Raw genomic sequence first — 17,083 nt, 5'->3', positions numbered from 1 at the left:
AGGGACTTCATGACTGATCCTCGTGCCAAGAGGAGAAGAATAATTTCTTCATCTTTAAGCCAGGACTGTCACATCCTTGTAAAGTAGAAATGCCACAGAAGGTTGGGTCTCTTGATCTTGGCTGCAAGAGTACCATAAACAGCCTCACACTTCCATCAAGCGTGTTGACGTCATAGCCAAGACCGCTTGCAAATGGCGGTAGTCATGACATCACAGCCTACTGATTCTTGATGTACTTCGCTGCCTCTAGAACCTAATACGCATTCTGACTCATTGGTACACAGTAATGAAGAATAACCAGGATCTAGAGGTGAAAATGGCTAAGTAAGACAAAAAGAAAAGGCATGATTCGTTTTCCTCTTCGTCTTCTTCTCCAGATGGTGTCATAGCTAAGTTTGATGGCATCACTGAGTGTACCAGTCAAGCGTTGGAGGATACGGGATTTCGTGACTGATCCTTGGGACAAGAGGAGAAGAGTAAATTCTTCTTCATCTTTGAACCAGGACTGTCACAGCCCAATCAGCAAGAAAATCAAGAAGTCAGTGGCTGGTAAGCTCAAAGCAATTGGACGAAGCCGTTTACAAGAGTCCGAACGAGCGAAAGTGTCGACTGTCACTGGGCTAGCGGCCGACGTGGAGTTGCCAGTGGTGACTACAAAGAGTCTAAGAGAGACTACAATGCCGTTGCTTAACTTGATGCATACGCCGATGCTTTTACAAATGTTTTCCATGGACTCTAGATGTCAGAGTAATAAAATATGATAAAATTGCTCTCATATTTGTATATAGGATTGCAAACAGATACCTTCTCAAATCCTACTGAGTATAATATTTTCAAGATCGAGCCATCAGCGGCCATTAAAGATCAAAGGTGCCGAGGCCGTATGGTTGGACGACCATGATGCATGCAAACAGATACCTTCTCAAATCCTACTGACTATTCGGGATTGGACCATCAGTGGCCATTAACCCTTTAACGCTGATTGGACGTATTAAACGTCGACGAAAATTGTCTGTCGGGTGCCGAACCGACGTATGGTATGTCGACGAAAAAAAGTTTTTTAAAAATTTGCAGAATAATAGTTACAGGCCTACTGGTCGAAAAACGCAACTGTAAGCTAAAACTCTTATATTTTAGAAATATTCAATCATTTACCTTCATTTTGCAACAAATTGTAAGTCTCTACCACAATATTTTGATTTATGGTGAATTTATGAAAAAAAACGTTTTCCTTACGTCCGCGCGGTAACTCTTCCGAAAAAAATCATACGTACGATTGTGGTAATGTTTGCATCATTTTAAATTAGCCGTTACATAAAGTTTTATATATGGAAATGTGCGCAATTTCATGCACAATACAACTAAAAACAACCCATGGTTGTAGCTTTTATCAGTTTTGAAATATTTTCATATAAAAAATATTAAGTGACAAATTTTCAACCTTCTGTCAACTTTGACTCTACCAAAATGGTTGAAAAATGCAATTGTAAGCTAAAACTGTTATAGTCTAGTAATATTCAATCATTTACCTTCAATTTGCAACAAATTGGAAGTCTCTAGCTCAATATTTAGATTTATGGTGAATTTATGAAAAAAAATAACATTTTCCTTACATCCGCGCGGTAACTTCCAAAAAAATCATACGTGCGATTGTGGTAATGTTTGCACCATTTTAAATTAGCCGTTACATAAAGTTTTATATATGAAAATGTGCGCAATTTCATGTAGAATACAACAAAAAATAATTGAAGGTTATAGCTTTTCTCATTTTCGAAATATTTGCATATAAATCACGATCAATAGAAAAAAAACCACGTTCGGTCAACTTTGACTCTACCGAAATGGTCTAAAAACGCAATTGTAAGCTAAAACTCTTACAGTCTACTAATATTCAGTCATTTATCTTCATTTTGAAACAAATTCGAAGTCTCTAGCACAATATTTAGATTTATGGTGAATTTAAAAAAAAAACTTTCCTTCCCTCCGCGCGCGGATTCTCCGCCGCAAATCTCTGAAATGCGTACATCGCATTCTCGGAATATTTGCTCCATTTTATATTAGGCATTTCATAGAGTTTTATATATGAAAATGTGCACAATTTCATGTAGAATAAAACTAAAAATATTGTAAGGTTATAGCTTTTCTAATTTCCGAAATAATTGCATATAAAAAAAATTCGACATTCGGTCAACTTTAACTCGTCAGATATGGTCGAAAACTGCAATTGTAAGCTAATACTCTTACAGTATAGTAATATTCAATCATTTGTCTTCATTTTGAAACAAATTGGAAGTCTCTAGGACAATATTTAGATTTATTGTGAATTTTTGAAAAAAATATTTGTTTATGTCCGCGCGTTACGAATTCATGCATCATTTTGTGATAATATTTTCTCTGTGTTGCTTTTATCGTTTTTCAATGTGTTATATACCAAAATGATTGCAATTTAGTGTACATTACAATGAAAAAAAAAGAACTCGTTACCTTTAACCGTTTTGCGGATAGCGCGATTTGAATACAATTATATATGAAATTTTGTTTTCGCGCTATCATATATCGCATTATTTATATATATAATAACAATTTTTTCCATTTCTGATGGTTGCATACTAAACTTCAGGCAATGACAAAAAAAGGAGCCAAAAATGAACTCTTAATCTTGAAAACTAAGCGCGCTGTGATTTTTTGAAAAAAATATTTTTTCCGCTTCCGCACTCACTCCGAGACCCCCCCCCCCCCCCAGCACACAGAAGACAATTTTTAATATACCCCTTCGGCGTTTAAGGGTTAAAGATCAAAGATGCCACGGCGGTATGGTTGGACGGCCATGATGCACCCGGACGTTTGTCAGCAGGTAGGAGTGAGTTAACGTCTCCTGTGGCTGAACACAGTGCGTCAGAACTGGAGGGAAGAGAAAACCAAGAGTTTCAGGCTTCGTATGAGGAGATGATTGATTTGATTAGTCAATTCAATAACTTTTCGGGGAGCATGGAGACACCTGCCAGCATGCTTCCCCTGGGGGTTGACATGGTGTTTGGTTTGAAAAAGGATACAAAAGTGTATGAATTACCTTGTTCTAGTCATGTAGAGTCCATTTTACAACATGTAAAATGCACAGCTTGATGGAAGGATATGGATACCTCTTAGTAATCGTATGCAGCCTGAATGATGGGAAGTAGCATACTTTGGGTTGACTCCAGAAAACTTCAAACCTTTACAGGTAAGGAGAATTCCCGTGTTTTATATACGTACTTGTTGGTATAAGCTGGTTTCTTCCTATAAGAATATTGACCAAACGCTTCGACTCTTACAAGTAGTTAAAGTTAATTGAAAGCTTGATTCCTTTGAAAGTACTGTAGAACCATTCTTCTTAATGAAATCGAATGGGAACTTAAGTCGAAAGAAAGAGGTGAATGTCTTTCTTTCGTCACTTAAGGTAGCCAAGCCTAAGTAGGGCACTTGTAACCTAAGATGCTATAGCCAGGATAATTGGGTCATACATTTTAGCCTAACAAGTGATTATATTCGTAGCCTATTCCAGCCAGTGAGTCTACTGCTACTATCTTAGTTAATCTGAGTAGTAGTTCTTAGCTTAGACTGTCAGAACTAACTGGTTTGGGTATGCTTGTGCTGGCTTGGACCAACTAATGGTTGCGGTTTGGCTTTCGAACCTGCATTTACTATCTTAGATTAGTCTAAGTGGTACAATTCTTAGCTTAGCTGGGTCCTCTTAGCCTAGCTGGGTCCTCTTAGCCTAACTCATAGGTTAGGTGGTTCCGGCATACATGTCAGCTTAGCCGAATAGTGGGTTGATGACTTGACATGATCTGGTTGCTTGAACATGACCGTACTATTTTAGGTTGGGTGAATTAGTAAGGTTATAAGTATAGCCGAGCATAGACTAGTGCCTAGGCTACCCATTCGAAACACTTTTACCACCTCAGCCTAGAAGGTTGTGGTTGTAGCCTAGCGTGGATAGCCCAAACTTTCTTGAACGGCTTTACCCTAACCTAAGTAATTTAGTTTCTAGATTAAGCTAGTCTATACTAGCCTAGCCTAGTTAAGTGTACATCTCGGATGGACTTAATCTACCCTAAGCGATGGAGGAGTTAGCCTAGCCTAATTGGAAGTGTTAACATAGCCTAACCTAACCAAACCAGGGTCCTAGCCTAATTGGAAGGGTTAACATAGCCTAACCTAACCAAGCCAGGGTCAACCTGGTCTTGCCAACTTAAAATAAGATAGTCAATTCTTAATTGACTATACCTACTTAGACTAGTCCAAGTGGTTGTTGGCTGGGTTAACCTGGAATCTGCAAATGGGTCTCTTCCATACTGGTCTAGTTAGCTTATATATTGAAGTCATGAACCTAACATAGAGGGTTCGAGCTTCAGTTGGCTAGAGCAAGGCATTAGTACCTCATCATATCTGGAAGGGGAAAGTGGGGAGTGTCCCATTCTTCAAAAAGTGAGGTAGGGTGAAGTGACGTTGGGTACAATTCTGGGCTAGGTTACTTGAGAATACCACCATGATGGTTCCTGGCAAAATAGGATTTCCCTTTGGAGGGTAGTATATTGAACATATGCCCGTATATTGTAACAGGTCACCGCATAAGATGTTTTGTGTTTGGGATCTTAGTTTTTACAAAAACACTGAGCTGTTTAATAGCTCTCCTAGGGCTGAGGGCTGGCCTGAAGGATTGGATATTTTCATACATTCAACTTACCTGTCAGATATATACATAGCTATCGACTCCGTCGTCCCCGACAGAAATTCAAATTTCGCGGCACTCGCTGCAGGTAGGTCAGGTGATCTACTGCCCTGCTCTGGGTGGCAGGACTAGGAACCATTCCCGTTTTCTAATCAGATTATCTCTGTTGCCGGTAGTATCAACATTGTTGTTACTTCCTCCTGACTGGAATTCTTTTTTCACAACGCTTTTGATCATCTTTCGACTGATTTTTGGTGACGTACTTGGATCGTTGTTTGGCATTCGCTATCGTGGACTGTTTTTTGGACTTCGCTTTGGATTTTCGTGAATATGTCTGATTCTAGTGTTAGCTTCAGAGTGTGTGTGAATGAGGGCTGTAAGGTGAGGATTCCGAAAGCTTCGGTAGATCCTCACACTACATGCAGTGGTTGTAGAAGGGTTGAATGCTCAATTGAGAATACGTGTAACGAGTGTGAGAGATTAAGTGCGCAAGAATGGAAGAATCTGACTTCTTACTTGAAGAAGTTAGAGAAAGATAGAGAGAGGAAGGCGGCTTACAAAAGCCGGAAATTGTCTAATAGTTCTGTAGCTTCTTTTTCTTCTCATAATTATGCCCATTCTATTTCAGCCCGTTCACAAGTTAATCCCTCTAATTCCGCCTCAGAAATGGCGGAACTCAGAGCTTCCCTTCAAAAAATGCAAGAAAAAATGGAAGCATTGGAAGGTAAGAGAAGTGAATGTGGTTTCTCGAGTGATGTTAGTGTCCCCAGTGTAGTGGAGGGGGCGTCTGGTCGTCTCTGCGACGCTTCCAGGTCTAGACCTCTTCCAAGCTCCCTGGCCCAGAGGAGAAGGAAAGTCGAAAGCCTTACGGGGGTCGTGGAGAATCCCCAACGATCAGGCGTCCCTTCGGCAGAATCTTATACATCTCAGACTGCCAGGGACAGCTATAGGAAAAGCGTCCTTCGTGAGTGCTTTTCATCATCTAGTTCGCCTTCTCCGAGAAGAGGATGGAAGGAATGGAAGCTTTCACGTCCGCTGAAAAGGAATTGGAAAGAACCTGAGCTCAATTCTAGCCCCAAGCGCTTCTCTGAAGAAGATGCGCCTTCGGTAATCAAGAAAGCTAGAAAGGAGTTAGATCCTTGGAATGTAAAAGACTCTCGAGCGCCTTCCAGATCTCCTTCTCCTGATTCGAATGAGCCTTCGACCAGGAAAATTTTGATGAATGTGCAGGAGCAATTAGCGTCTTTGGTAGGAGTACTTTCTAAAGAGCCTACTCGTAAAAAGGATGACAGGCTTCTGATTAAGAGATCCAAATACCGATCTCCTGTCGGGCGCGACGAACCCTCCAGGGGAGTTGTCGCACAAGCGGCCATCTCTGGGGGGAGCGGTGTGTTAGGCAGGCGAGACGTGGGAAAGGAAGTAACTCCTGCCAAGTGTCTGGCGCCAACTAGGAGCCAGGCGCCAAGTAGGCGCAAAGAGCCTGACTTTACTGTAGATCGTTCTAGGCCCAGATCTTCATCCAAGCAACAAGAGCCAACTGGAGAAGAGATAACTCCTGATAGGAGTAAAGCGCCCGCTAAGCGCAATATACTTGCCATTCGAAAGGCGCATTCCATGAGCGATACTCCTACCAAGCCACAGGAGTATTCGGAACTAGATGCGCCTTCCATAGGTCAGGAGTATTCGGGAAGAGATACTCCTTCCAGGCGCCTTGAGTACTGTGACCTTGATACTCCTCCCAGGCGCCAGGAGTATTCTAAACTTTTTACTCCTACCAGGCGCCAGGAGTATTTGAAGCGCGATGTGCCTACCAAGTGCCAGGAGTATTTTGAGCTTAATACTCCTAACAGGCGCCAGGAGTATTTGGAGCGAGATGCGCCTACCAGACGGCAGGAGTATTCGAAGAGTGTTACGACTGTCAGGCACCAGGAGTATTCCAAACAGGATACTCCTACCAGGCTCCAGGAGTATTCTCAGCAAGATACTCCTGCTAAACGCCAGGCGCATTCTCCTCATGAAGAACTTGATATCCGACAGGAGTCCAACAGGCGTAAAACAGTTATACGTGACTCGCCTAATGATAAACGTAAGGAGAGAGTTACTCCTAGCCCCTCTCCTAATAGAAGTGCTTCTTCTTCGGAAAGGAAGAAATCAAGAGAGGAGACAGAGGAGGGAAGGGAGCCTTCTCCTTCCAAGCCTATTAATTTAGATGACGTCTCGGAGGACGAAGTTACTAACAGAGAAGGGCTTTCGAATTACAAAGTTCTTTCTGCTCTTCTCTTAGAAGAATATGGAGATGCATTGACTCCAGCCGCTCCTCCTTCTCCGCGCTCTCTATTTTCAAGTACGAAGGCGCACAAGTCTTCATCTTTCCTGAAAATGAAGCCGGCCATATCCATGAAAAGGGCCTTACAATCTCTTGACTCCTGGATCAAGATAAAGAAGGAGTTAGGAAGGACGATCTTTTGCATGCCTCCCGCTAAACTAAGGGGTAGGAGAGGCATATGGTACGAAACGGGAGAAAATATGGGATTGTCTCTGCCCGTTTCAGCTGAATCGGACTTCTCCAGTCTCGTAGACTCGTCGAGAGACATGCCTTAAATTCAGCGAAAGCAACATGGGGCCTTTCGGAAATGGACCATCTCCTCAAGGGACTTTTTCATACCTTAGAAGTATTTAACTTCCTAGATTGGTCCCTTGGGGTTATTGCTAAGAAGTCCATGAAAAGAACAACTAAGCCCTGAAACCTTACATAGCATCCTTACATGCATCGATAAGGCGGTTCAAGATGGATCAGCGGAAGTGTGCTCCCTCTTCGGTGCGGGAATACTAAAGAAGAGAGCGGTTCATAGTGCCTTTCTCACTAAGGCCGTCTCGCCTTCGCAGAGATCCGCTTTGCTGTATGCGCCCCTCTCTGAACATTTATTTCCTTCTCAGTTGGTGAGAGACATTGCCCATTCGCTAACTGAGAAAGCCACTCAAGATCTTTTAAGGCAATCCTCAAGGAAAAATAGACCTGTGGCCAGTGAGGAAAAGAAAGCCTCTAGGCCAGCTCAACAACAGCAGCCCTTTCGAGGAGGCCCTCAGGCTAGATCCATCGTCAGAAGAAAGTCAACGGAAAAAAGTGGAAGATCTGCCTTCCGTCCCTTTAAGAAGGGAAAATGAGAAATCTTTCCTCCAGACACCTGTAGGAGCCAGGTTACAGTTCTTTGCGGGAGCATGGGAAGACATAGGATCCGATCCTTGGTCAATGTCAATAATCAAGAAGGGTTATTATATCCCATTCAAGGACAGGCCCCCCTTGACAACATCACCGAGGGAACTGTCAGCCAGATACAGGGACCCTGTTCTGATGGATACTCTTCGTCAAATGGTGGAACAGATGTGGGACAAAAGAGCAATAGAGCTGGTACTGGATCAAAGCTCCCCGGGGTTTTACAATCGCTTGTTTCTCGTAGCGAAAGCCTCGGGGGGATGGAGACCGGTACTGGATGTAAGTTCGCTGAACAAATTCGTACAACAACAGAAGTTCAGCATGGAAACGTCTGCCTCAATACTTGCAGCTCTCCGTCAAGGAGATTGGATGGCGTCCCTAGATCTTCAAGACGCATATTTCCACGTCCCGATTCACCATTCGTCGAGGAAGTACCTTCGTTTCATGTTCGAGGGAAGGATCTATCAGTTCAGGGCCCTGTGTTTCGGCCTTTCTACGGCTCCCCAAGTCTTTACAGACTTGATGAAAAACGTGTCAAAACACCTTCACATGAAAGGGATAAACGTCTCCCTATACCTGGACGACTGGCTCATCAGGGCCAGGTCTCAAAAGCAGTGTCTGGAGGACCTGTCAACAATCCTGGAATTGACAAAGACATTAGGATTAATCGTGAACCTCGAGAAATCTCAGATGGTCCCCAGCCAGAACGTAGTCTATCTGGGGATTCAGATGGATTCTCGGGGTTTTCGAGTATTTCCTTCTCAAGAGAGAGTAAGGAAAGGCTGTGCCACAGTATTGAACTTCTTAGAGAAAGAGCGTACTTCAGTGAGGGAATGGTTGAGCCTTCTGGGGACCCTTTCCTCGCTCGAACAGTTCTTTCCTCTAGGAAGACTACATCTCCGTCCGCTTCAGTTCTTCCTGAGAAGCAGTTGGAGTTGGAAGACAGGACAGCTCTTGGACACGTTTCCAATCTCATTAGAAGTATAGCAACAATTAGGGTGGTGGTTGACCCCCTTAGAAGAAAACAAAGGAGTATCCTTAGAAGTACGGAACCCAAACCTGACATTGTTCTCAGACGCGTTGGAGACAGGTTGGGGTGCGACTTTAGGGTCCAAAGAAGTGTCAGGCACCTGGTCGGAAGAGCAGGTGTCATGGCACATAAATTGCAAGGAGCTCTTTGCGATTCACCTCGCGCTAAGGAGCTTCGAGCAGATAGTCAGAGACAAAGTAATACAGATAAACTCCGACAATACGACCGCTCTGGCTTATGTCAAGAAACAAGGAGGAACTCACTCTCTCGCCCTATACGAACTGGCAAGAGATCTGCTGATTTGGGCAAATCAAAGGAATGTGATTCTTCTAACGAGATTTGTTCAAGGGGAGAGGAACGTGAGAGCGGACAGACTGAGCAGGAGGTTCCAGGTCCTTCCTACAGAATGGACCCTCCACTCGGAAGTCTGTCAGACCCTTTGGTATCTTTGGGGGAAACCGCAGATAGATCTATTCGCCACGTTTCTCTCTAAAAGAATAGATACATTTTGCGCCCTGGTGGAAGATCCCAGGGCGTATGCAATAGACGCCTTTCTCCTGGACTGGTCAGGACTAGACGTGTACGCTTTTCCCCCATTCAAGATTCTGGGAGAAGTAGTCAGAAAGTTTGTGGCCTCGAAGGGAACCAGAATGACTCTGATAGCCCCATATTGGCCATCCCGAATTTGGTTCATGGAGGTGATGGAGTGGACAGTGCACTTCCCCAGATCTCTTCCAAACAGGATAGATCTGCTCAAACAACCCCACTTCGAGAGGTACCATCAAAATCTACCCGCTCTTGCTCTGACTGCCTTTCGACTATCGAAAGACTTGTCAGAGCGAGAGGGTTTTCTCGCAAGGCGGCAAGCGCAATTGCTAGAGCCCGCAGATCATCTACTAGGCGAGTGTACCAATCGAAGTGGGAAGTTTTCAGAAACTGGTGCAGGTCGAAGAAGCTGTCCTCTTCCAATACCTCTGTAACCGAAATTGCGGATTTCCTTCTTTTCCTGAGGGAAAAGTCACATCTCTCTGTACCAACAATTAAAGGATACAGAAGTATGCTTTCGTCAGTCTTTAGAAACAGGGGCTTAGATTTGACGAATAATAAAAATTTGCACGATCTCATCCGCTCCTTTGAAACGTCGAAGTCAGTAGAACCTAGGATTCCGAGTTGGAACTTAGATGTGGTTCTGAAATTTCTGTCCTCGGAAAAGTTCGAACCACCTCATACGGCTTCATTCCGGGATATCACTAGAAAGTGTATATTTCTGCTATCTCTGGCTACGGCTAAAAGGGTCAGTGAGTTGCACGCCCTTGAGTCACGAGTTGGCTTCAAAGAAGATTCTGCGATTTGTTCATTCCAGACTCTTTTTCTTGCCAAAAACGAAAACCCTTCGAATCCCTGGCCTAGGAGTTTCGAGGTGAAAGGACTTACTAGCCTAGTAGGCAGAGAAATAGAAAGATCACTTTGTCCAGTTAGAGCACTGAAATTCTATCTGGACAGAAAGAAGCAGTTGGGAGGCTCACAACATGGTCTATGGTGCTCGGTGAAAGACCCCAAGAGACCTATGTCTAAAAATGCTTTGGCCTTCTTTGTTAGAAGTGTAATTACCGAGGCTCATAAGAACTGCCCAGGTGACTCTTTTAATCTATTAAGAGTAAGAGCTCATGAGGTAAGGGCAATCGCGACATCAATTGCGTTCCAGAGAAATATGTCACTTAAAAATATTTTGGACGCAACCTATTGGAGATGCAACTCAGTATTTGCATCTCATTATTTAAAAGACGTGCGAGTAACGTATGAGAAATTTTTTTCTCTAGGTCCGTTTGTGTCAGCACAGACGGTTCTGGGTAAAGGAGAGAGCACCGATCCTTAAATATATGTACGTAACCCTCTTGTCAGATGTGTTCTTGTGTTTCCTGTGCATGGGAGTGTCAGATGTCGCACTGGCGGCCTTCACTTCTCTTCATTAGGAAATCGAGTGACAGCTGACTATTAGAAGGGTACAAAATTTTTGTTTGATTTTGTATGTATGATTTTCGAGTTTGTGGTTGTTTGCTAAGAGTTTGGGGATGACTCTTAACAATCTTAGAACTAACACGGGTTAGGATCGGGTGATCGGGATCGGTTGTGTGCTCCTTAAAGAAGGCGTGTTGTCATATAAGCGGATTAGCACCCCTTGACAAATGCCAGTTAGGCTCTGTCGAGTAAGTGGATAAGACCCCATCGACAGACCAGCAAGAACTCTTGGCCACAGATCACTATCTCGCTAAGGCTCTTGAGGTGAAGCAGACTCCTGGGCAGTAGCCACGAAGTCTTCCATCTAATAAGGTAGGAACCAAGGTCTGTTTATACATACAACATATGTTGTTTACCTGTCTAGTCAGTAAGTTAGCTGTCTCTTGCCCTCCACCAAAGGGTGTCAATCAGCTATGTATATATCTGACAGGTAAGTTGAATGTATGAAAATGATATTGTTATGATACAATAAAGTTTCATACATACTTACCTGGCAGATATATACGATTGAAGACCCACCCAGCCTCCCCGCAGGAGACAGGTGGAAGAGAAAATCTGATTAGAAAACGGGAATGGTTCCTAGTCCTGCCACCCAGAGCAGGGCGGTAGATCACCTGACCTACCTGTAGCGAGTGCCGCGAAATTTGAATTTCTGTCGGGGACGACGGAGTCGATAGCTATGTATATATCTGCCAGGTAAGTATGTATGAAACTTTATTGTATCATAACAATATCATTTTTTACGTGGCTAGGAACCAATTGATCACCTAGCAACGGGACCTGCAGCTTATTGTGGGATCCGAACCGCACTATATCGATAAATTATTTTCTATCACCAAAAATAAGTTCTCTGATTCCGCGTTGGCCGAGATGGGAGTAGGACCTCGGACCACTGGCTTGGCAGATGAGTGCACAAACCACTCATCCAGAGAGGAACTCGTATAATGGAAAAACCATGTAATAGCTGTCTCGGGTTTCACCCTTCGAGGAGCCTGAGGATTCCATTTGCGATACTGGGAACAACCTGAAGGTTACGCAAACTCTAGGTTCTACCTGTTCCACCATGTCCCGGACAGAAGGATGGGTTCCAGTAATTAAGGAGGACTCAGGATGAGTGACTGATAAAGTTTATCGTAGCACAATCGTCGCTACCAGGTTCGTGTGGGGAAGAGGCGCCACCGATAGGTAGAATTAATATCTCAAGGTCTGGAGGTTGACCAGTATCCCCTTTCAAACTAATAGTTCTCAGTTTTTGGGTGTAGAGTGTCACCTCGGACGTAACACGACTCCAAAGGTCGTTAGCTCACACACAGAATGACTCTTTGGCCGTGACTGCCTGTATAGTGGACGTTTCTGTCCATTAAAGGCATTCGGTCAGTAGACAATGATCTGGAGAGGTCAGAACAGAGGGAAGAATCTCTGTAATTACATGTTTACATGCATGGTGATATACATTGGGCGTGTGAATATCGCTTCACACTGACTAATCTTCTGATGAATCAGGAGCAGTAAACTGGATGGGGCACATAAGAACTCCGATCTGATAAGTGAAAACATACTCTGTATCAGAGTAGCCTTGACGGACTAGCACCAGGCACATACATCAGTCACATTGCAGGAAACTGACCGTGGATGGGGGGTCTTCCTCTGACCTTGGTAGAGTGGGAGTACTCAATAACCAGGGTTTTGACGTAGACTCAAAAGTAGTTTGGAACATCAGTTCCAATTGGCTCCGGAATCCGGGATAATGAGTCAATGCAGCACAGGTCATGATGACAGATACATTTCTTAGTCATGCTCAGTACGGTGTGAGTATGTGTGAGGGACCTTCAGCAGGGCCGGCTTTGACTTGTCAAAGTACTCTGTGGTTAAGAAAGAACTACGTCACCTAGAACATTAAGGCGGTAGACGTAAAGGAACAGGCCAAACAGAGGCGATCGGTCAAGCCTACTGCTTGTTTGTCAAGCTGTACCAATGAGGTTATACAGAAGAGAAGGTCATCAGAGGAATATGTGCCTTCTGGCATTTAAGAACATATCTGTTAAAATGATCGTGACGGTTGGTTTGTGACTGTATCGAAGCTCAACATTGAGCAATTTTAAGGAGGTGTCTGTGTTCAATTTCCTGTATATATATATATATAAGGTTTCCCAGAGGTCCTTGGACTCAATTTCCTTGGGTCCTTTGGTGGCTGCTCAACAAAAGGTGTAACTCATCCAGTACCCCTGGCAGGTCAGTTGGTATCTTGTCTACGATGATGGTATGAATGTGAAATGGAGGAGTTAACTGGCCTCTTTCCTTTTCAAATTTCTGTCTCCTTTACTTAGGGCAGTAAGAAGAGAGTACCATCATAAGCTGGAATGGACAAGGTTCAGGTGAGTGAAGTGGCCATACTGTTAGGGTTTGTATCAGTAAGATACCTATCAGTAGCAGGACATTCCTCTCTTTAGCAAGGGGGAGAGGAATGATAACAAACCTACATGACTGGATGAATTGGTTTGTTAGGGGAACAGATCTTCTCTATCTTCCTCGGACGCAGTGAACTATGACATTGTGTAAAAACCTAGAAGTCTGACTATGATATTCGTATATGTCTTAGATTCGGAAATACTGGTCAGTTGTTTCAAGAATTCTGGTATTCAGAAAACTGATCAAAGGTGGCAAACTCCCAGTTGGTTAATAGTACTTACCTACCACCAAGAGTAAGTCTATCCTAATGTTAAGACCGAAGGTTTGTTTCGTATATGAACAAATGACAAATTTGTAACTAATTTGTATTTTTCATAACTTACAAACCTTAGGTCTTAAAATACAAAGGCCCACCTCTAACCACCCCACTGTCAACTAACCTGAGTTGGAAGAATAACTAACGGGGTCACGAGTTAATGAGGGTTATGTGGGTGGCCCCACATGTCTCGTGACCAAGCACAGATGCCAATAGTCCCTTGCGTACACAATTATTTTAAGCTTTATCGGTTTCCAGCTGGCGCTGAGTATTTATCCTAATGTTAAGACCTCAGGTTTGTAAGTTATGAAAAATACAAATTAGTTACAAATTTGTCATTTTTCGGAGCGTGAAAGTTTTTTTTAGAGGGCTGTCACGTCCTTATTTTTTACGCTATGTTCTAGTCTGTTTTTTTTTGGTAATAGATTGAACTTTGTCATACTGTCATCAAAAGTCTAAAAAGATGTCTGGAAATGTCATTGCGGATCAGGTAAATGTAGCCGAACACGAAAAATTTGTTGTCTTACAAAAAGATCTCTAGCACCAAGGTTACAACACTTACAGTTTTCATATTTCATTCATCGTATTCTACAACTCTTTAGCTATACAAGGAATATATAACTTTATTTCTAAGCCCTTGGAAATGTATGCAAACTGTCGAAGAAACACACTTACTAGAAGTCATATTTTTACTTAGTAGGTGAGCGAAAATTTCGCATAGCACAAGATTTATTTTTAAGACTGCTGTAGCTTCCACACTTTTTACGCTATATCAGTCATTCTGGTCTTGTTTTGTTGGTAAAAGAATGGATTTTCTCACATTGTCATCAAAAATGTAAAAAGATGCCACAAAAAATTTTGTTATGTCTTACAAAAAGAGCTTTAGCATCAAAACTATTACACTTACAGTTTTCATATATTTTTCATCGTACTCTACAATCCTTTAGCTATACAAGGATATATATAACCTTATCTCTAAGCCCTTGGAAACGTATGCAAACCGTTGAAGAAACACACCTAGAAGAAGTCATTTTTACTTAGTGAGCAAAAATTATGCATAGCAAAAGATTTTTTTTAGACGGCTGTAGCTTCCACCTCGCTATCACTTTCATCCCTATCATCTTCAGTTATGGTGTCACAAACTGCTTGTAATTTATGAGGGCTAAGATTCTTTATCCATGAGTATTTATTTAATAAACTTTGAAACAAAGTTGGTGTCTTTTGTGTTTGTTTTTGGGCGAGAGGGGGTAACATGGCGTGAGGTTCTGGGTGATGGAAAGTTCAAACTACGCACAACTTTGCCCTTTGGAATCTTTTCCAAGACTCCTTTTGGCATTTTGAAATGACTGAAATGAACAATTTTCATTAACAAATTCTGAAAATTTCAGCAAAATCGATAAACAAATAACAGCGCTAGAAGCGCGAATGTACCAAGATATCGCAGGGCAACACGGTGATTTCGAAGTGTAAAAAGTAATTGTGGGAAAGATTGTTTGTGGGGGAAGGCTGGCGGCCACTCAGCAAGCGTGGCAAGGCTTTGTTTATGTTCTACCGGTGAGGGAACTTCGAGGTGCTAATTAGTGATTTATGGCAAATTTTTATTCAACTTATATGTCTGCGGATGTTCGTCCCATGGCAGTGAAGGGTGAGATTTTTGTGGACTTATGGTACGTCCTTTGGTGGTGAAAGGGTTAAGAAGACATTGTCTAAGAACAGTAAAATAGTATTTGTGTTGTGGTCTTCCTTGGAAACTGTTGTTACTTCAATAACCCTGCCCATTCAATGGTCAGGATTAACCCTAAACATAAATTCTGTTTCTGGTTGACCATCATCGCCAAATATTGTTAAACCTCACCTGCTTCAGCGACTCATGTATTACTGCATCCCAAATGTTGTAGTGCCAGAGACTCATCTGCCTTTCCTGCAGAGCCCAAACTTCTGTCAGTTCGTGTTCTCAGATGCTAGTTCTGTTCCAGTCCCCATCTTGAACAGTTTCAAGATACACCAAGTGCTCTAACATCATCCACAGTACATGTCAGTACGCCAAGCTCGGCACAGTCTTCCACAGTCCTGTCATCAGGGTCATCCATAGCACTTGTAGATACACCAAGCTCTACTAACTACCACATTCCTACCATCATCATGCTCATGCAGATGGATTATTTGTCACCTTCAACTTTTGGCCGTCAAAACTACTACTGACCACCCTCTACTGGTGAGATCTTGTTCTCTACATTCACATCTTGAGTCTTGTTGAATATGTATTATTGAATAGTGATACAATACAGTGCATAGAGTGAGCATGATTCAGAGAAACAATGAAAGCAAAGCCAAATTATTTGCCATTTCCTATCCTATAGTCAAAGGTTGATGGAGTTAGCAACTAATAGCACTTATGCACAGCTCTGAAGGGAAGAGAAAAGTCAGTGGGAGAAAGATTGAGTATTAAATTAATTCCTAACTTGGGATTTCAGTGGTCAGAATAAACAACTTAATAAACTGATTTCTATTAAAGATATTTTCTTTTGTCAAGATACTGCATTGATCTAATTCAGACATAATTAAGTACAAGGTAGATACAAAATTTAATCAAGCAAACATCTTTTTTGCTATTGGTATTGTGAAATTATGATGATGTTTGTTGATTACCACAAGTAGGGTAACCTGACCACTTGAGTCACCCCTGTACATATATATATATCTCACCACCTTTGCTGGAAAAACTAACCCCTATTAATAATAATAACCACCTTTGCTAATAAATGTCCACATTTATTCCAGTCAGCATCTCCTCTACTAATTTACTTTTTCATAACACAATGGCTGCTGTAATTTGAATGTTGTTGACACTGTATTCCATTGCAGGCAGAAGTGGTCACCTCATTGTGCACCTAAATATAGAGTTGCACTACTTACAGCAGAAGGCTCCCACATGTTTGGAGTAATGTCTAAAAAGTAAAACCAAGTAATAAATAGGCAGCTTCAGAAACTCTTAGAGAATGAGCTAATGAAGGTAAAAAAGAAATATCCAAAGAACAGGTCAGTGGTGAAGAATGCGGAGGTCCTAGTTGTCCACCACGTCCTTCCACAAAAGGTGACTGTGCTTGGAAATAGTAAGTCAAGTTCTTCAGTTACTGATTTCTTGAATGTTTATATTGGCTGTATTAAAGCATTTTTTTCTGTACATACTTATTAAATTGCCAAGAGATGCACTAAGAATACTGGAAGTACTTTTCTCTGCATGTCTGGAGGCTTATGGGATGCACAATAAGGCTTTTGGAAAGTAATAGGTTTGTTATGAAATGAATCAAGAGTCTGGTCAGGACTTGGAAGGCTGATCACAAAATGTCAGATGCTGTCTGCATGTAAGCTTTTATGACCACA

The 17,083-nt window shown here is 42.3% G+C and overlaps 2 protein-coding genes across 2 annotated transcripts in view; both read left to right on the top strand.

The window, feature by feature from the left end:
• LOC135203625 (serine/arginine repetitive matrix protein 5-like) overlaps positions 1 to 16,797 on the top strand; it is an 18,182-nt gene extending 1,385 nt beyond the window's left edge. Inside the window, exons 1-2 of the mRNA XM_064233460.1 lie at positions 1 to 15,914; positions 16,565 to 16,797. The exon at positions 1 to 15,914 is cut by the window's left edge and continues 1,385 nt beyond it. Of these exons, the coding sequence (XP_064089530.1) occupies positions 5,042 to 7,312 (2,271 nt within the window). The 5' untranslated portion in view covers positions 1 to 5,041 and the 3' untranslated portion in view covers positions 7,313 to 15,914; positions 16,565 to 16,797. The remainder of the gene's footprint in view (positions 15,915 to 16,564) is intronic.
• Positions 1 to 17,083, top strand: part of LOC135203623 (uncharacterized) — a 99,219-nt gene that overhangs the window by 80,056 nt on the left and 2,080 nt on the right. The window lies entirely within an intron of this gene.

This window comes from Macrobrachium nipponense, chromosome 36 (assembly GCF_015104395.2).
Source record: "Macrobrachium nipponense isolate FS-2020 chromosome 36, ASM1510439v2, whole genome shotgun sequence".
Taxonomy (NCBI): Eukaryota; Metazoa; Arthropoda; class Malacostraca; order Decapoda; family Palaemonidae; genus Macrobrachium; species Macrobrachium nipponense.
The sequence above is the reverse complement of the archived record's forward strand: the minus strand, read 5'-3'. Positions and strand labels throughout refer to the sequence as shown.